Source organism: Symphalangus syndactylus, chromosome 16 (assembly GCF_028878055.3).
Source record: "Symphalangus syndactylus isolate Jambi chromosome 16, NHGRI_mSymSyn1-v2.1_pri, whole genome shotgun sequence".
Classification (NCBI taxonomy): domain Eukaryota; kingdom Metazoa; phylum Chordata; class Mammalia; order Primates; family Hylobatidae; genus Symphalangus; species Symphalangus syndactylus.
This window is the reverse complement of record NC_072438.2, coordinates 13,622,174-13,635,630: the sequence shown is the minus strand read 5'-3', so window position 1 is coordinate 13,635,630 and position 13,457 is coordinate 13,622,174. Positions and strand designations below refer to the sequence as shown.

General features: G+C 56.1%; 1 protein-coding gene across 13 annotated transcripts in view; it reads right to left on the bottom strand.

Moving 5' to 3' along the window:
* Window positions 1–458: 458 nt before the first annotated feature.
* ACOX3 (acyl-CoA oxidase 3, pristanoyl) overlaps window positions 459–13,457 on the bottom strand; it is a 64,342-nt gene continuing 51,343 nt past the window's right edge. For 4 of the 13 annotated variants that reach the window (XM_055245773.2, XM_063619372.1, XM_055245771.2 and 1 more), the window contains 5 exons: window positions 12,315–12,430; window positions 8,716–8,890; window positions 7,309–7,376; window positions 4,627–4,713; window positions 459–826 (listed from right to left, as the gene is read on the bottom strand). In XM_055245773.2, the coding sequence (XP_055101748.1) occupies window positions 707–826; window positions 4,627–4,713; window positions 7,309–7,376; window positions 8,716–8,890; window positions 12,315–12,430 (566 nt within the window). In that variant the 3' untranslated portion in view covers window positions 459–706. Of the gene's footprint in view, window positions 827–4,626; window positions 4,714–5,128; window positions 5,610–7,308; window positions 7,377–8,715; window positions 8,891–12,314; window positions 12,431–13,457 lie in introns of those variants that run through there. The other 9 variants (XM_063619368.1, XM_063619373.1, XM_055245775.2 and 6 more) reach the window with 4 other exon arrangements.

The following is a 13,457-nucleotide window of genomic DNA, read 5'->3' as shown; positions in this document are numbered from 1 at the left end:
TGGGTAGACTCTGCAGGGACAAACAGATCAAACATGTTACGAATAAACTGATTCGTATATAACTGGTGGCAGGGGGAGAGGGGCGGTTGGAGACTGAATTGCCCATTCAAATCATTAGACTTTTTAAAAAAACATTTCCTCGACGGAAATTTCCAGTTCCACAAAAGTAATCAAACAGATGTTCCTCCTTAAGTCTTAAATCATGACATTCAGATGATCTGTGTGCAAATTAATACGGTTATGACATAATTCGATTATGTGACAAAGCCGAGGGAGAGTTGACAAAGAACCAGACTGGCACCACTGACTTCTTAATGAAGTGGAGCTCCGTAAAAAATCTAGATGAATCACAGGTTGTCTGACCAGAAAATCCCTAACAATGGGCTGTCTACTTTAGAGTCAGGAGCTGAACCCTGAAAACTGAATGTGCGAAACTCTATCAAAAAACCCACAGCGCATCAGGTAGACATGATCATCTGCATTTCATTTCCACACTGCAAATCACCACCATCCCAAATTAGCCCAGCCAGCCGGGCGCCTCCCTCCCGTCCGCCTGGGCGGTGAGGTCAATCAGCAGTTTAGGCGCAGAGGTGCGGGCTCCGAAGGCAGCAGCAATCTCCGGCGTGTTCTGGAATCAGAAGTTGAGGTCCACGTCTGATTAGTTCCCTTCATTTCATTAGATTTGGCTGCATGTGTGCTGATCCCACTACAGCTTCGATTTCAGACCTCCTATGACAGGTTTGTTCACAGAAAACTCTGGCCACCAGGACGCCCGCTCCAACACCTTGCTTTCCTGCAGGACAGCGCCCCAGAGGTTTTTGTAGAGCTGCAAACAACACGTACACAGCAAATGAAGACGAAGAAATAAGATTCCTAGACAGCTGAGTGTGCAAATGCAACTCCTCAAAGTTTTTGTTAAAAACACAGGAAATTCGGCTGGGCGCAGTAGCTCACGCCGGTAATCCCAGCATTTTGGGAAGCCGAGGTAGGCAGATCACCTGAGGTCGGGAGTTCGAGATCAGCCTGACCAACATGGAGAAACCCCATCTCTACTAAAAAAAAATTCAAAATTAGCCAGGCGTGGTGGCACATGCCTGTAATCCCAGTTACTCGGGAGGCTGAGGCGGGAGAATCACTTGAACCTGGGAGGCAGAGGTTTTGGTGAGCTGAGATCGCACCACTGCACTCCAGCCTGGGCAACAAGAACAAAACTCCATCTCAAAACAAACAACAACCACAACAACGACAACAAAAAAAAAAACAGGAAATTATCTGTCACCTTTTAGAGAAATTTTAAAATGGTTTAAATTTATATGAACATTTTCTTTTTTTTTTCTAGTGGAAAACAATTAGGAAAATTAAATTAGAAAGTATCATAAAACACATTCATAATGAAAATCACCCCCTCGCCCTCTTGTTTGGAAATTATTGGCTGGGTGAGGTGGCTTGTGCCTGTAATCCCAGCACTCTGGGAGGCTAAGGCAGGCAGATCACTGGAGTTCAGGAGCTCGAGACCAGCCTGGGCAACACGGTGAAACCCCATCTTTACAAAAAAAAAACATGCAAAAAATTAACTGGACATGGAGGAGTTCACCTGTAGTCCCAGCTACTTGGGAGGCTGAAGTGGGAGGATCGCTTGAGCCCAGGAGGTTGAGGCTGCAGTGGGCTGAGATTGTGCCACTGCACCCCGGCCTGGGTGACAGAGTGAGATCCTATCTCCAAAAAAAAAAAAAGGAACTGATTGTGGGCAGGCAGTGGACACCCTGTTTCTTAGTAACTGCAGCCACCACAGGATTCTGCAAGGCTGCATCGACTGCTGCTCTGAAATCTGCTCTCACACCCCAGGCCACTACAGGCCGCACAGGTGGCACGTGGCCACCAGCAGCAGGACGTCCTCGCCCGGTGGCCCTTACTGGCTGATTCCTGGACTGGGCCACCACACCCTGCTCCTCTCACCCTGCCCGGGCCAGCACTCCCCTACGGGACATGAAGACGTCACTGCTCTCCACCTAAGTGGCCTCACTGGGAAGATGGGGAGAGATGCTCCTGTCTTGGAGGAAGGCTGTACAAACGAAGGGCGAAGGGCGGCTGAGCAGGCACTTCACCCATGCAGGGTGGGAAGGGGCAGCCCAGCCCATCTCCAGAGCCTGGGGAGGTGGTCTGTTTTGCATCCAGCTTACGCTGACCCATTTTATCTAGAAGAAGCCCCTCTGCCTGCACCCGCTAAATGCACTTAGCAACCCCTCCTCCCCACTCTGCTACTCTGGGCTCCACAGACACAGACCCAGGCTGCTGTTCCACAGGGCCTGGGTTCCAGCTTATGTTTCACAGTTTGGAGCAGCGGGCTTGGTTTAAGGATGGTCTCAACTCCCCTACGGCGCTGTTTGTTCGTTTATAGTGAATTTGTCACCTGGCAGCTCCTGGTTAATACACCAGTTCCTTGAAACTGGGAGGAATATACTTTTTTTTTTTTTTGAGATGAGGTCTCACTCTGTTGCCCAGGCTGGAGTGCAGTGGCACGAGCACTGCCCACCACAGCCTCGACCTCCCCAAGCTCAGGGGATCTTCTCACCTCAGTTTTGGTAATTTTTATGGACAGGGTTTCACTATGTTGCCTAGGCTGGTCTCAAACTCCTGGGCTCAAGGATCCGCCCGCCTCAGCCTTCCAAAGTGCTAGGATCACACGTGTGAGCCACTACGCTCAGCCAGGAATGCACGTTTTGTAAACCATCCTGCCAGCGACACCTCCAGTTGGCTCTGGTTTTAACTATGGAACCCAGAGCCAGGGGGCCCCTCCATCATGGGCAATGTCTCTCCTTTCCTTGGTCATTCCCTGCCTCACAGACGGGCCTGCCTCTGCAGAGCAAGGCACAGCGGGTGGACGCTCAAGGCCACTCCAGCTTCTCCTGTACCGGGCAGACAGTCCCGTGTGCTCGGGGGTCCTCCATGGCGGGTCTGGCTCCACTGTCTCTTTGAATGCCTGTCTGCCTGGTGAGCCCCCACCTCCTGGTGAGACTGCCTCTCCCAGGGAGGTGGGTAGGGCAAGTCCCCCTCCTATGTGCTCCCCTAGGACCCAAGGCTCCCCCCAAGTCTTCTCTCCCTACAGCAGGGCACAGTCTCTTCAAACCTTGGCTCTGCCACTCCCTGGCTGGGAAACCCACTGGGCTTCTCTGGATCTCAGCTCTCAGCAGCAGTGATAATCTGGGCTGTATGGGCTCAGGGGATGGTCAGTGGTCAGTCCCCGATGCAAAACAGCAGGCCCTCCACAGAGATGACCATCCCTGCCTCTCCTAGTACAGGGAACTCACACCTCCTGCCCTGCCACCCCCCAGCCCCTGGCACTACCTGCCCAGGTGTAGCCCAACTCAGGTGTAGCCTGGGCTGTGCTAAGACCAGGCGCTGGGCCCTCCCTGGCTAAGCCAGTAAGGGCTCACGTACAGACTTCAGCATTCCCTGAGGACTGAGGGGGGGTCCTGCCCACTAAGGCTCAATCTCCATTTGAGCAGAGACCCAGGTGCCAGTAGGTGCTTCAGCAGAAATAACTCAGTCACGGGGCCAGGGATGGGGTCAAACCCCTCTGTGGCTCACAGCCGGGGGACCTCAGGCACGGGACGTGAGCATTGACACGCCCAGTCCCTCTAGCAGAAGACGGACACAGCCCCATAAGCAGTGGGGTGCTGGAAGGTACCCAGTGGACCTGTGAGCATCGCCCCTTGAGGGCATCATCAGGTGGGAGGGAGACAGAAGGTCAGTGATGAGGCCAGCAAGGGCCGCACTACAGTGCCTGGGGGCACTGCCTCAGCTGGAGGCCAGAGAAGGCCTCTCCAAGGCAGCGACAGTCAGCTTATACTGAAAGAATGGAAGGCACTCCAGGCAGCCGGAGCAGCAGGCACAAGGCCCTGGGGTGGGCATGGGCCTGACATGACAGACGGGGAGGCCAGTAAGGCTAGATCTGGTGGGCAGGAGGGGAGTGTGGGGTGAAGGGCCTTGGAGGGATTCAGTGGCTGCGTGGGGCTGGGGTGTGGCAGGCAGTCGAGGAGGCTGGTGGAGGCTCCCTCAGGGGGGCGGCCTGACCCCATCTGCTTTGAAGGAATCCTTATGGAACATGGGGGGCAGGAGGAGAGCTGAGAAGACACGGGGAGGCGGCTGGGGGAAAGTGGGGCAGGAGAGAGTAACCCTGGTGACAACCATGGATGGTCAGAGGGGACAGAGGGGCCTGGGGATTCCAGCACAGGGATGGGGGAGAGGCCTGCAGAGCCAGGAGCCTGCATGGTCAGATGGGGGTAAGACCTGGGACCGGGGAGGCCAGCGGGGAGTGGGAGGAGGGCAGAGGCCACAGTGTGTGGACCTCCAACCTCTGCCTGTGCAGGCGAGCAGTGCTACCACCCCATCTGGGCAGGAAAAGGCAGGCAGGGGACGGGGAAGTCCCCTGCAACCACAGAGCCAGTGTGGGGAAGCACCAGAGTGAGACAGTCCCGACTTGTCCCGGGCCCTCCCCAAGAAGCTCCCCGACGTGTGACCACTTTCCAGAAGACACCAGACCCCTGACCCACAGGAGCATCTCAGCTCCGCAGAAATGCCTGTCAAGCCTTGGGGCACCCCCGCGAGGCCCCGTCCTCCCTTTACCTCGCCGTCAGCTCTGCCAATCGGTGAGTCCAGAACAAAGTCAGGAGGAGCGATCACGTCTACCAGGGCAACTGCGTCGTCTTTCAGCTGTCGGAAAACAAAGCCCAGACACTTGGCACCTCCCGGGAATCTCCATGGTGACCAAAGGGTAACAGCCCCGTCTGTGGTTGCCAGGACCCACTAGCAACGGGTCACCTGAGTGGCACGTGCGGCTCTGCTGCCCATGCGTGATCTCTTCACCAGCCTGGATTCGAGGCCCTCGCTGTGTGCTGGAATGTTCTCACCATGCTGCTTTTCACTCAGGACCTCCAGGGCTTGTTTCTTCCCAACAAGGTAGAAAAGGCCCTTAAAAGTGACGACCCTGAAGCTTGTGAATTAGCAACTGCCTTCAGAGGCTCGTTTCTAAGCCTTGGCTTATCTGGGCAACTGCCGTTCCAGTAAAGGAAAAAATGTCCAGAAAACATGTAATAGAGAAGGCATTTATGAGCACTTGGAAAAGCCATAAGCATATGAAGCCTCCTCGGTTGGCGGTGGTTTTATTACTCTCCCATTCCACTGGACAAATTATTCTTCAATATGACACATGAAATTTATATGAGTGGACTCTCAAGAATTTTCTTAAAATGCAAAAAAAAAAATTATCCTTAAAACATTACGAAATGCCATGGCTACACTGCATAGAATGCAGGAATAGGAGACACCGTTAATGATATGGATCAAAGGCAATCGGTCAGTACAGACTAACAAAGGCCACAACGGAGGAACTGAGTGCACCTCCGCACTTCAGCGCCGCCCTCTGCAGGGCGTGGCCACCTGGTCCTGGTCCACGTGCTTCAGCACAGAGGCCGCAGACAAACGCCACTGCTCCTGGAGAGAAGCTCTTGGCAGAGCACAGGCGCTGAGCCCGACAAACGTGTTCCATAAGGGTCCAGGTAGGAGATGTTACCGGCTTTGCGGGCCATGGTCTCTGGCAACTGCCTACTCTGCCGTGGAAGCACAAAGACACCCACAAATGACACTCAGGTGAACGGCAGGATTGGACTGAGTTTGCTGGCCCTGGTCTAGCGGATGGCTGGCACCCTCTCTACCTGGCTGACCTTGGCCTCCCCAAGACAGCGGTGTGGATGGGCATACACAGAGTGGCACACAATGGTCAGCCCGCCTTGGCCATAGCCTCACTGGGAAATCAGTTGTGGCTTTTATTTTTCTGAGACAAGGTCTTGCTCTGTTGCCCGGGCTGGCGGGTGATGGTGCAATTATGGCTCACTGCAACCTCGAACACCTGGGCTCAAGCCACCCTACCTCAGCCTCTTGAGTAGCTGAGACTAAAGGCATGTGCCACCAAGCCTGGCTAATTTTTTAAAATTATTTTTAGTAGAGATGAAGTCTCACTATGTTGCCCAGGCTGGTCTCAAACTCCTGGCCTCCAGTGATCCTCCTGCCTTGGCCTCCCAAAGTGCTGGGATTACAGGCATGAGCCACCACACCCAGGCACTTTTTATCAACAACACCTCCCCGCTATGCCCCCCTCTCTGCGAGGAGACCCCTGTGCTTTCCTTGCACCTGCATACTCTGAAGGCCTCCATGGGGTTAATACTGCCCCAAGGGAGTAAAATTTGGCTCTTGGAGGAGCCAAGGACAACCCCTCCCTGTGGCCGGTTCGATGTTAAGAGGAGTAAATATGGCCACATACGTGCACCACAATTAGACACGCCCCTCTCCAGAACCGCCGGCTCAGGGAAGGGGTTTATAAATGAATCCCGAGACAGGCTCAGAGCCAGTCACAGGGACGTTCCACTGGTCCCAGATCAAGTGTGAAAGCAGCGACAGGGGAGATGAAAGGCCACGTCTGCAGTCTCCTGAGACACTGTGCTAAAATGCAGCAGCACTCGGTCCAGTTCCTACCAGCAAAAGTGGAGTGACGTCTCCACGGACACAGTGGCCCTGCCCACCGCGGCAGCACCAGCACCAGCACAAGTGGCTGCTCAAAATCAGTGCAATGAAAGGAAATCAGAGACCCTGACTCATACGGCCACCTTCCCCCAACCCAGCGGCTACCGTGCTAAACAGCACAGCAATGTAGCTTCTGTCCCTGGATGGAAGAGAGCCGCTGGATTGGAACGTGGGGTTGGGGCCCTCTGATTTCCTGGGTGACATAGGTAAAAGAATATAATAAACAAGGAAACTGCCAGGAAACAAATTTAAATTGGAGGCTGAGGCCCCTGAACGCTCAGAGAATTCTAAAGTAGCTGCAAAAGGTATGTGGTGCCTGGGTGTGTGCAGATCTGGAGAAGCCTCGACAGGTTTCTTTTGCAAAAATTTCTGATGTAGCCATATTTTCTTGTAATCCTACAGTTTTTACTGAACACTGAACACACATGAATGTTTGGGTTGCAAAGGCAGTGCGTGTCGGCTCTGGGTGACACGAAGGCGGTGTGTGTCAGCTCTGGGTGATGCTAAGGGGGTGTGTGTCGGCTCTAGGTGAGGCTAAGGAGGTGCATGTTGGTCTGGGTGATGCTAAGGGGGTGCGTGTAGGCTCTGGGTGACGCTAAGGTGGTGCGTGTCGGTCTGGGTGATGCTAAGGCGGTGCGTGTCGGTCTGGGTGATGCTAAGGGGATGAGTGTCGGCTCTGGGCGGTTGTGTAACGTGGATGTAGAGAACGCGGCAGCACCCACGGCTCACCTGGGAACACAAGGCCAGGACGGCGCTCTCCAACACTTCTCCCGCCTGCTCACCGGAGAAGTATCCTCCTGCAAGCACAGCCTCAGTCACATGGGGGCTGGGTCCTCAGTCCAAAACCATCCCCAATACCAACAGGCCGAGTGCACTTTCCAAATTGGCCATACAGGAGGCCTGTTCTGGGTGAACACATCAGTGTCATTGCTGTCCCCAGCCCAGCTGTGACCCAAGGAATGTGCTGCTCAGGGGCCAAGTTCTGAGACCCTTTTCCCACTCAGGCATTGATGGTCTCCGGCCCGGGGCAGTGAGGGAAGCAAGGTCCCAGGCTGGGAGGTGACGGGTAGCCGCTGGGCTCACACCTGCTGGGGCTCAGGGAGGCTGGGCGGGTTCCTTCCTCGGGAGGAAGCGAGGAAGGGGCTCCTGGGCAGAGTGAAGCAGGGGTGCACGGCAGGGGGCGCAGGGGTGAGGGGGTGCCTGGGACTACCCAGGGGAGTTGGGGGGGCGGGTGCCTGCAGGGACTCAGAGGCTGCAGGGGGACTTGGTCCTTGGTGTCACCTCCAGCCGCTGTGGTTTCTGGCAGGGCCCTAAGAGGTCCAAGGCCGTGGCCTTGTGCGTTCGGGAGCACATCTGTGGCGGGATCTGTGTTTGCTATGATTTTTGCTGGAGAGAACTGTGTCGCATCACTTAGGGTTTTTCTCAGGCAGCAGTGGGGGTCCTGCCCTGTGCCCACCCTCTCTGGCAGACACTTGTGTACCTTCCTTGGTGCACCTGAGCACTGTCAAGGCCTTCACGGGGTCAGCATCACCCTCCAGGGGGTAAATGCTGGCTCTTGGGGTGGGGAGGATCTTATTCTTTACAAGCCCAGAGACACAGGGCATGAATGGATACACAGTGTATCCTAGTACCAAAGATGCATGGGTGCCAGCCATTGGGAAAAACCACCTAAAAAGACTTCCTGGGGGGGCAACAACGAACAAAAAGTTGACAAACTTTGGTTTACCCTATTCCCACCAATCCTCCAGGAATCAGCCCCAGCACCCCCTCCTCCAGGAAGCCTTCCAGTGTTTCTGTCTAGGCTCGTGTCTGTCTGTGCCTTATGGGACCTAGGGGGTGGGCTTCTGCTCTCTGCAGAGCCCAGCAGGCTGCCTGGCATGAGGGGTCCTTCTGGAAGTACTCTCTGAACCAAACCCCAAGTGAAAGAAAAACTGGGTCTCTCGGAGCCACCCTGACGCTGCTCTGCCCCATATGCTTCTCATTACAGAACTGGGCTCCTCATCTGTCCACAGCGCCATCCGCCGTGCTCAGTAAGTCCCGTGGAGGGAGGACGATGATGCAGGAAGCAGCTCCCTAGATACAACAGGGGGGCCCTGACTCTGGGGAGGACACCAAGCCCGCAGTCAGAAGCCTCACCTCGGTAGAGCAGGGCCGCGTGGCGGCTCAGGGACCACAGGGCGTACAGAGCACTGAGCCGCCCCAGCACGGCCCGCAGCAAGGGCGGCACGCAGGGCTGGTGCACGTGCTCGTGGAACCTCTGGACCACAGTGAGCTCCACGAAGACCAGCGCCAACGGACGGCCGTGGGACACCTGAAACACAGGACGGCACCGTGAGGACCGTGAGGGTCCCAGCCCCGCCCAGATTCCCGGCGGAGGAAGTTCTCGGGAAACACGGATGCGGGTCTGCGTTCCCGTGCATGTCCTAGGACAGTAACACAAGGTGAGGCAGCGCACAGATGCGGCGCAGCACGAGACATGTTTCCAGAAAACAATGGAAAAGACCTATGTGAAGATGGAGCTGGGACTGCTCTGGCTCCACCAACGCCCTCCAAGGCCTCAGTCTCAGCTCAGCTCCCGTTTGGGACTGGGGGTGGCACCGGCATTGCATACGGAGCCTGGAGCCGGCCTCTGGATGCTCTGAGGCTATGATAGCGTGGGCGCCCACAGGAGGCCCCCAAGGGCCCAGGACCTAGCTTCTTCCACACGGGAAGACACGGAGGAGCTGGAGAAGGGGCTTGTCAAGCTCCTCCCTGAACTCAGAATTGAGTTCGTTTCTCCAAAGGAACTGACACGCCGTCCTCCAAAGCCTCCAAAGCAGGCTTCTCTCCCTCTCCCCCTGCTGTACGGCCCCCGCAGGCTCTGCTGCTCCCACGTTTATGTCCATGAGTGCCCCATGTTTAGCTCCCATTTGTACGTGTGAACATGCAGCATTTGATTTTCTGTTGCTGCGTTAGTTTGCTGGGGATAATGGCGTGCAGCTGCATCCATGTTGCTGCAAAAGACATGACTGTTTGTAGTGATGGCTGCACGGCATCCCATGGTGTCTATGTACCCCATTTTCTTTATCCAGTCCACCGCTGAGGGGCACCCGCGTTGATTCCACATTTTTGCTATTGTGAATAGTGCTGCGATGGACATACAGGTACATGTGTCCGGCTGGCAGGATGATTGCTTTTCTTTGGGGTGTATACCCAGTAATGGGATCGCTGGGTCGAGGGGAAGGGCAACTCTTAGCTCTCTGAGAAATCGCCAAGCTGCCCTCCACGGTGGCTGAACGAATCTGCGTTCCCACCAACCATGTATCTGTGTCACTTTTCTCTACGGCCTCGCCAGCATCTGTTATTTTTCTTTTTTAATGAGTATCAAAAACACTTGCTGATAATCATCAACTTCACTTATTAGCCTTTCTTTCCCTATCTCCCATTTATCATCTTACCAGATTTTTTAAATTAGGAAAAGAACACACGCATTGCTTGACTTGTTAGGATGAGCAGGTGCCACTTTTAAAATAAAAAAAAAAAAAATCCAGCCAAGTTATGAAATATGGTGTATGGGGGACTGACTGCTGCAGGAGGACCCGGCTGCATGCCTGGCCTATGACGCTGCTGTGACGCTGCCCCAAATCTTCCCAGAACACAGCAGGGTGAAGCACATGGCAGCAGGGTCTCCAGTCACAAAGCCAGTGTCCTCCAGGGCCCTGCTGGGATCAGGAGCCTCGGGAAAACAGAAACCAGGAGAAGCTCCTTTCCTGCTCTGCTTCGTGCCAGCCTGACTGGTCCTGTCCCAAGACCCCCGCTGGGCCCTGCACACTCCTGGGTGGGCCGTCCTGTCGGTGCCAGGAAGGCCCATCCTGCTCCCTGCTGTCTGAGTGTGGAGCATGCCAGCCCGGGGCCTTGGGGCTTCCTGCCCTCCCCTGATCTCACATGCGCTATATAGCTCTGGGCCTTGGTTTTGGCGAGTGAGGGCTGGTGGCAGGATCTGGACTTGCACTGGGGCAGTGGGGACTGCCTGACAGACCCCAGCTAGGACTAGCACTCAGATTTCCCAGAGCCCTGCCGAGTGAGGTGGGGCAGCCCTCAGGCTCTCACCCGAGGCCTCTGGCAGGAGGCTGATAATACAGGCCCGTGGGGGAGTTGCCAGGCATGGTGCTGCAGCTCCAGGCCTCAGCCCCTCCTCCTTCCACCTTCCATGAAACAAGCGGGTAAACCTGCACCCCCGCAAGCTGCTCCTGCATCCACGAGAACACGGTAATTCCATTGACTCCTGCCCACACCTCAAAACGTGCTCCCACACCACGAGGGCCTCTCCTCTCACCATGGGTCCTCTGCGAACCCAGAGATGAGGCCAATCCCAGCAGGGCCCGGGCACAGAGAGGCCGTCCTTGAACCGAATCTGAGTCTGAGCCCTGTGCCCCGCACCACTCTCCCCCTCACCTGCACAGTTGCTGTGTTAAAGCCACGCTGCTTCAGTGTGTTTTTCCATGAAAGTGACACAGCTCGATACAGCGATGGCACAGGCCAGACATGCTGTGGGGGCCAGAAAGACAGCCCCACCTGGAACCTTGCTGCTGTCAAATAATGCATCCCGAGTGCCAGTGAGTTTTGAAACACAGCGTCACTCGGCTCTGCAGCTGTGCGCGTGAGAAAAGGCGTCATGGCTCCAAGCCTCAGTGTTGCCTCCTGTGTGGTGCTGCTGGGGTCAGGGCGGCCCTCTCACAGGAAGCGCCTGCGATGGCAGCTCTATTGTACTTGATGGCATCTCAGTCCCCAAGATTTGCCTGCATGACACTGTGCTGTTCTTCCAGGAAAGGTCCACATAAGGCCAGCAGTCACCGGGGGGACACAGGCTCTGGGGATGGGCTCCCTAAACAGTGTCTGCCATGGCAACCAGCAGAGCTGACCACAACATTAACCGAGGTGGGCTGGGGCCCAGGAAGCATCCAGTGGTATGGACTCTGGTGACCCGGGGGGACAGTAATGCCTCAGGTGCAGTCATGCCTCAGGTGCAGTCCCTCCCCCATGGACGAAGTGTCCCCACAGCTAGGGTTAGGACTGGCGCACTCCAGTCAAGAGTGCTCACGGCACCCACAGACACATCTGGGAGCCCCGCTGCCCCCACCAGCTGCCCCCTAGACAGGGTGGGGGCTGGGCTCTGCTCTAGGACAGACAGCTGGGACAGGGCTGGAAGGTTCCTGGCATGACAAGGTGTTTTATAACAGGCTGTTTTTTCCCTGTGGCTTCGTGGAACATGAGAGACAGCCCTGTCCAAGTGTGAGAACCAAAGCGCTTTCCGAGGCTGACGATGACCCACTCACCATTGCCACCCCAGCCCCTCGGGAAGGAGAGAGCAACTTGTGGGAAACCAAGCACGGCGCTGGCGTCACTCCCACGAGTCAGGACGGAGCGCTCTGAGTGCCCACAATGGTGTCCCCGCCACTCTGTGCATCCCAGGCTCTCACAACCCGGCGCTTCACTGCTCCGGTTTACGGGCTGGGAAGCATCAGGCATGGTAAATGTAACATCCGTGACCTCCCCAGCCCAGCAAGACAGGTGCCACCATCCCTGTGTTACAGAGGAGCTGAGCAAGCAGCGAAGTCGTCAAGTCATCTGCTCAAGGTCACAGGAGCTCGGGGTCTGGGGCCTGAATTGCCAGGATGTTCAACCTCCCAGGGACACAATGGCCAGGGAATTAAGAGCAAATAATACAAAAGGGAATTTTGAAAACAAATACGTACCTGGCATTTGTTCCTTGCTTCAAAGTCACTGCTTCCTGATCTTTTCTCTTGGTTTAATTTTTGATAAGTCTCTCGGAGCAGGTAGCAAACCAGCCACTTGTATGCTGCCAGGGCGACTTCGGAATGAGAAACAGAAGGAGAAAAAGTAACAATAGAGAACCCAGCATTTGTCACAACTCACCCCCGGTGACAAGGCACTGCCAGGATCCTGCAGGTACCGTGTCGTCTTCATGACGAGCAAGTGTATGGGGTGGGTCTGATTTTATAGGTAGGGAAACTGAGGCACAGGGCGGGCACCTGAGTTCTACACTGTTCCAGCAGCCTGGAGGCCACAGGAACACAGCGCCACCGCTAGAGTGGGCCCTCAAGTGCGATGCCTGCACGTGCTCGCATGCACCAGGCTCAGTCTGTGTGAAGCGTGGTGCTGCCCTTGCGGCATCAGCCAGAACTGCATGGGCAGCAGGACAACTGGCCGGCGGTGGTGCCCAGTGGCGAGAGGAAGGGGTGCTTCCGTTCACCTCCCCCTGCCTGGCCCTCGGACCTCACTGCCTGCTGGAGCTGTGGAACTGGGGACTGACACAGTGCAGGAGGGGGCACCTAAGGCCTCACCCCCTGCGTGGCCCCTCCCACAAAGCTCAAAAGGGCAGCAGGGAGCAGATGCTGCAGACAGGGAGGCCCCGGGGTGGGGTGTCAGGCAGGACAGCTGGAGCCCCCCCTTCGTCTTCCCCTTCCCCTAGCAGTGGTGCCCACATCTGCGGGGCCCCCCACAGCGCAGCTAGAGCTGGTCTCCCACAGTACTCCATATGGACCAGGCGTGGTCCTGAGACCCCACCGGGCTGTACTGCTACTACCCCACTGATGAGGACACGGGACCAGGGACCCAGGTACATGGCAAGCATGTGAGGGAGGGGTGCGGACCAGCCACACGTGGAGGCCACGCTCACACCCACCCCCTGCCCAGGCACAGAGGGCCTGGCGCCCGGACACGAGGCGCCTCCAGGCTGCAGGGGGCCTTCTGTCTGGCAGCCGGCATTGCTCAGAGATCCCAGGCAGGAGAATGGGGATCAGCCATGCTGAGTCTGAGCCCAAAGGCTGAACTCATGGGCGGTTGGGATTTCCTTCTATGTCACACAGCCCAGGTCA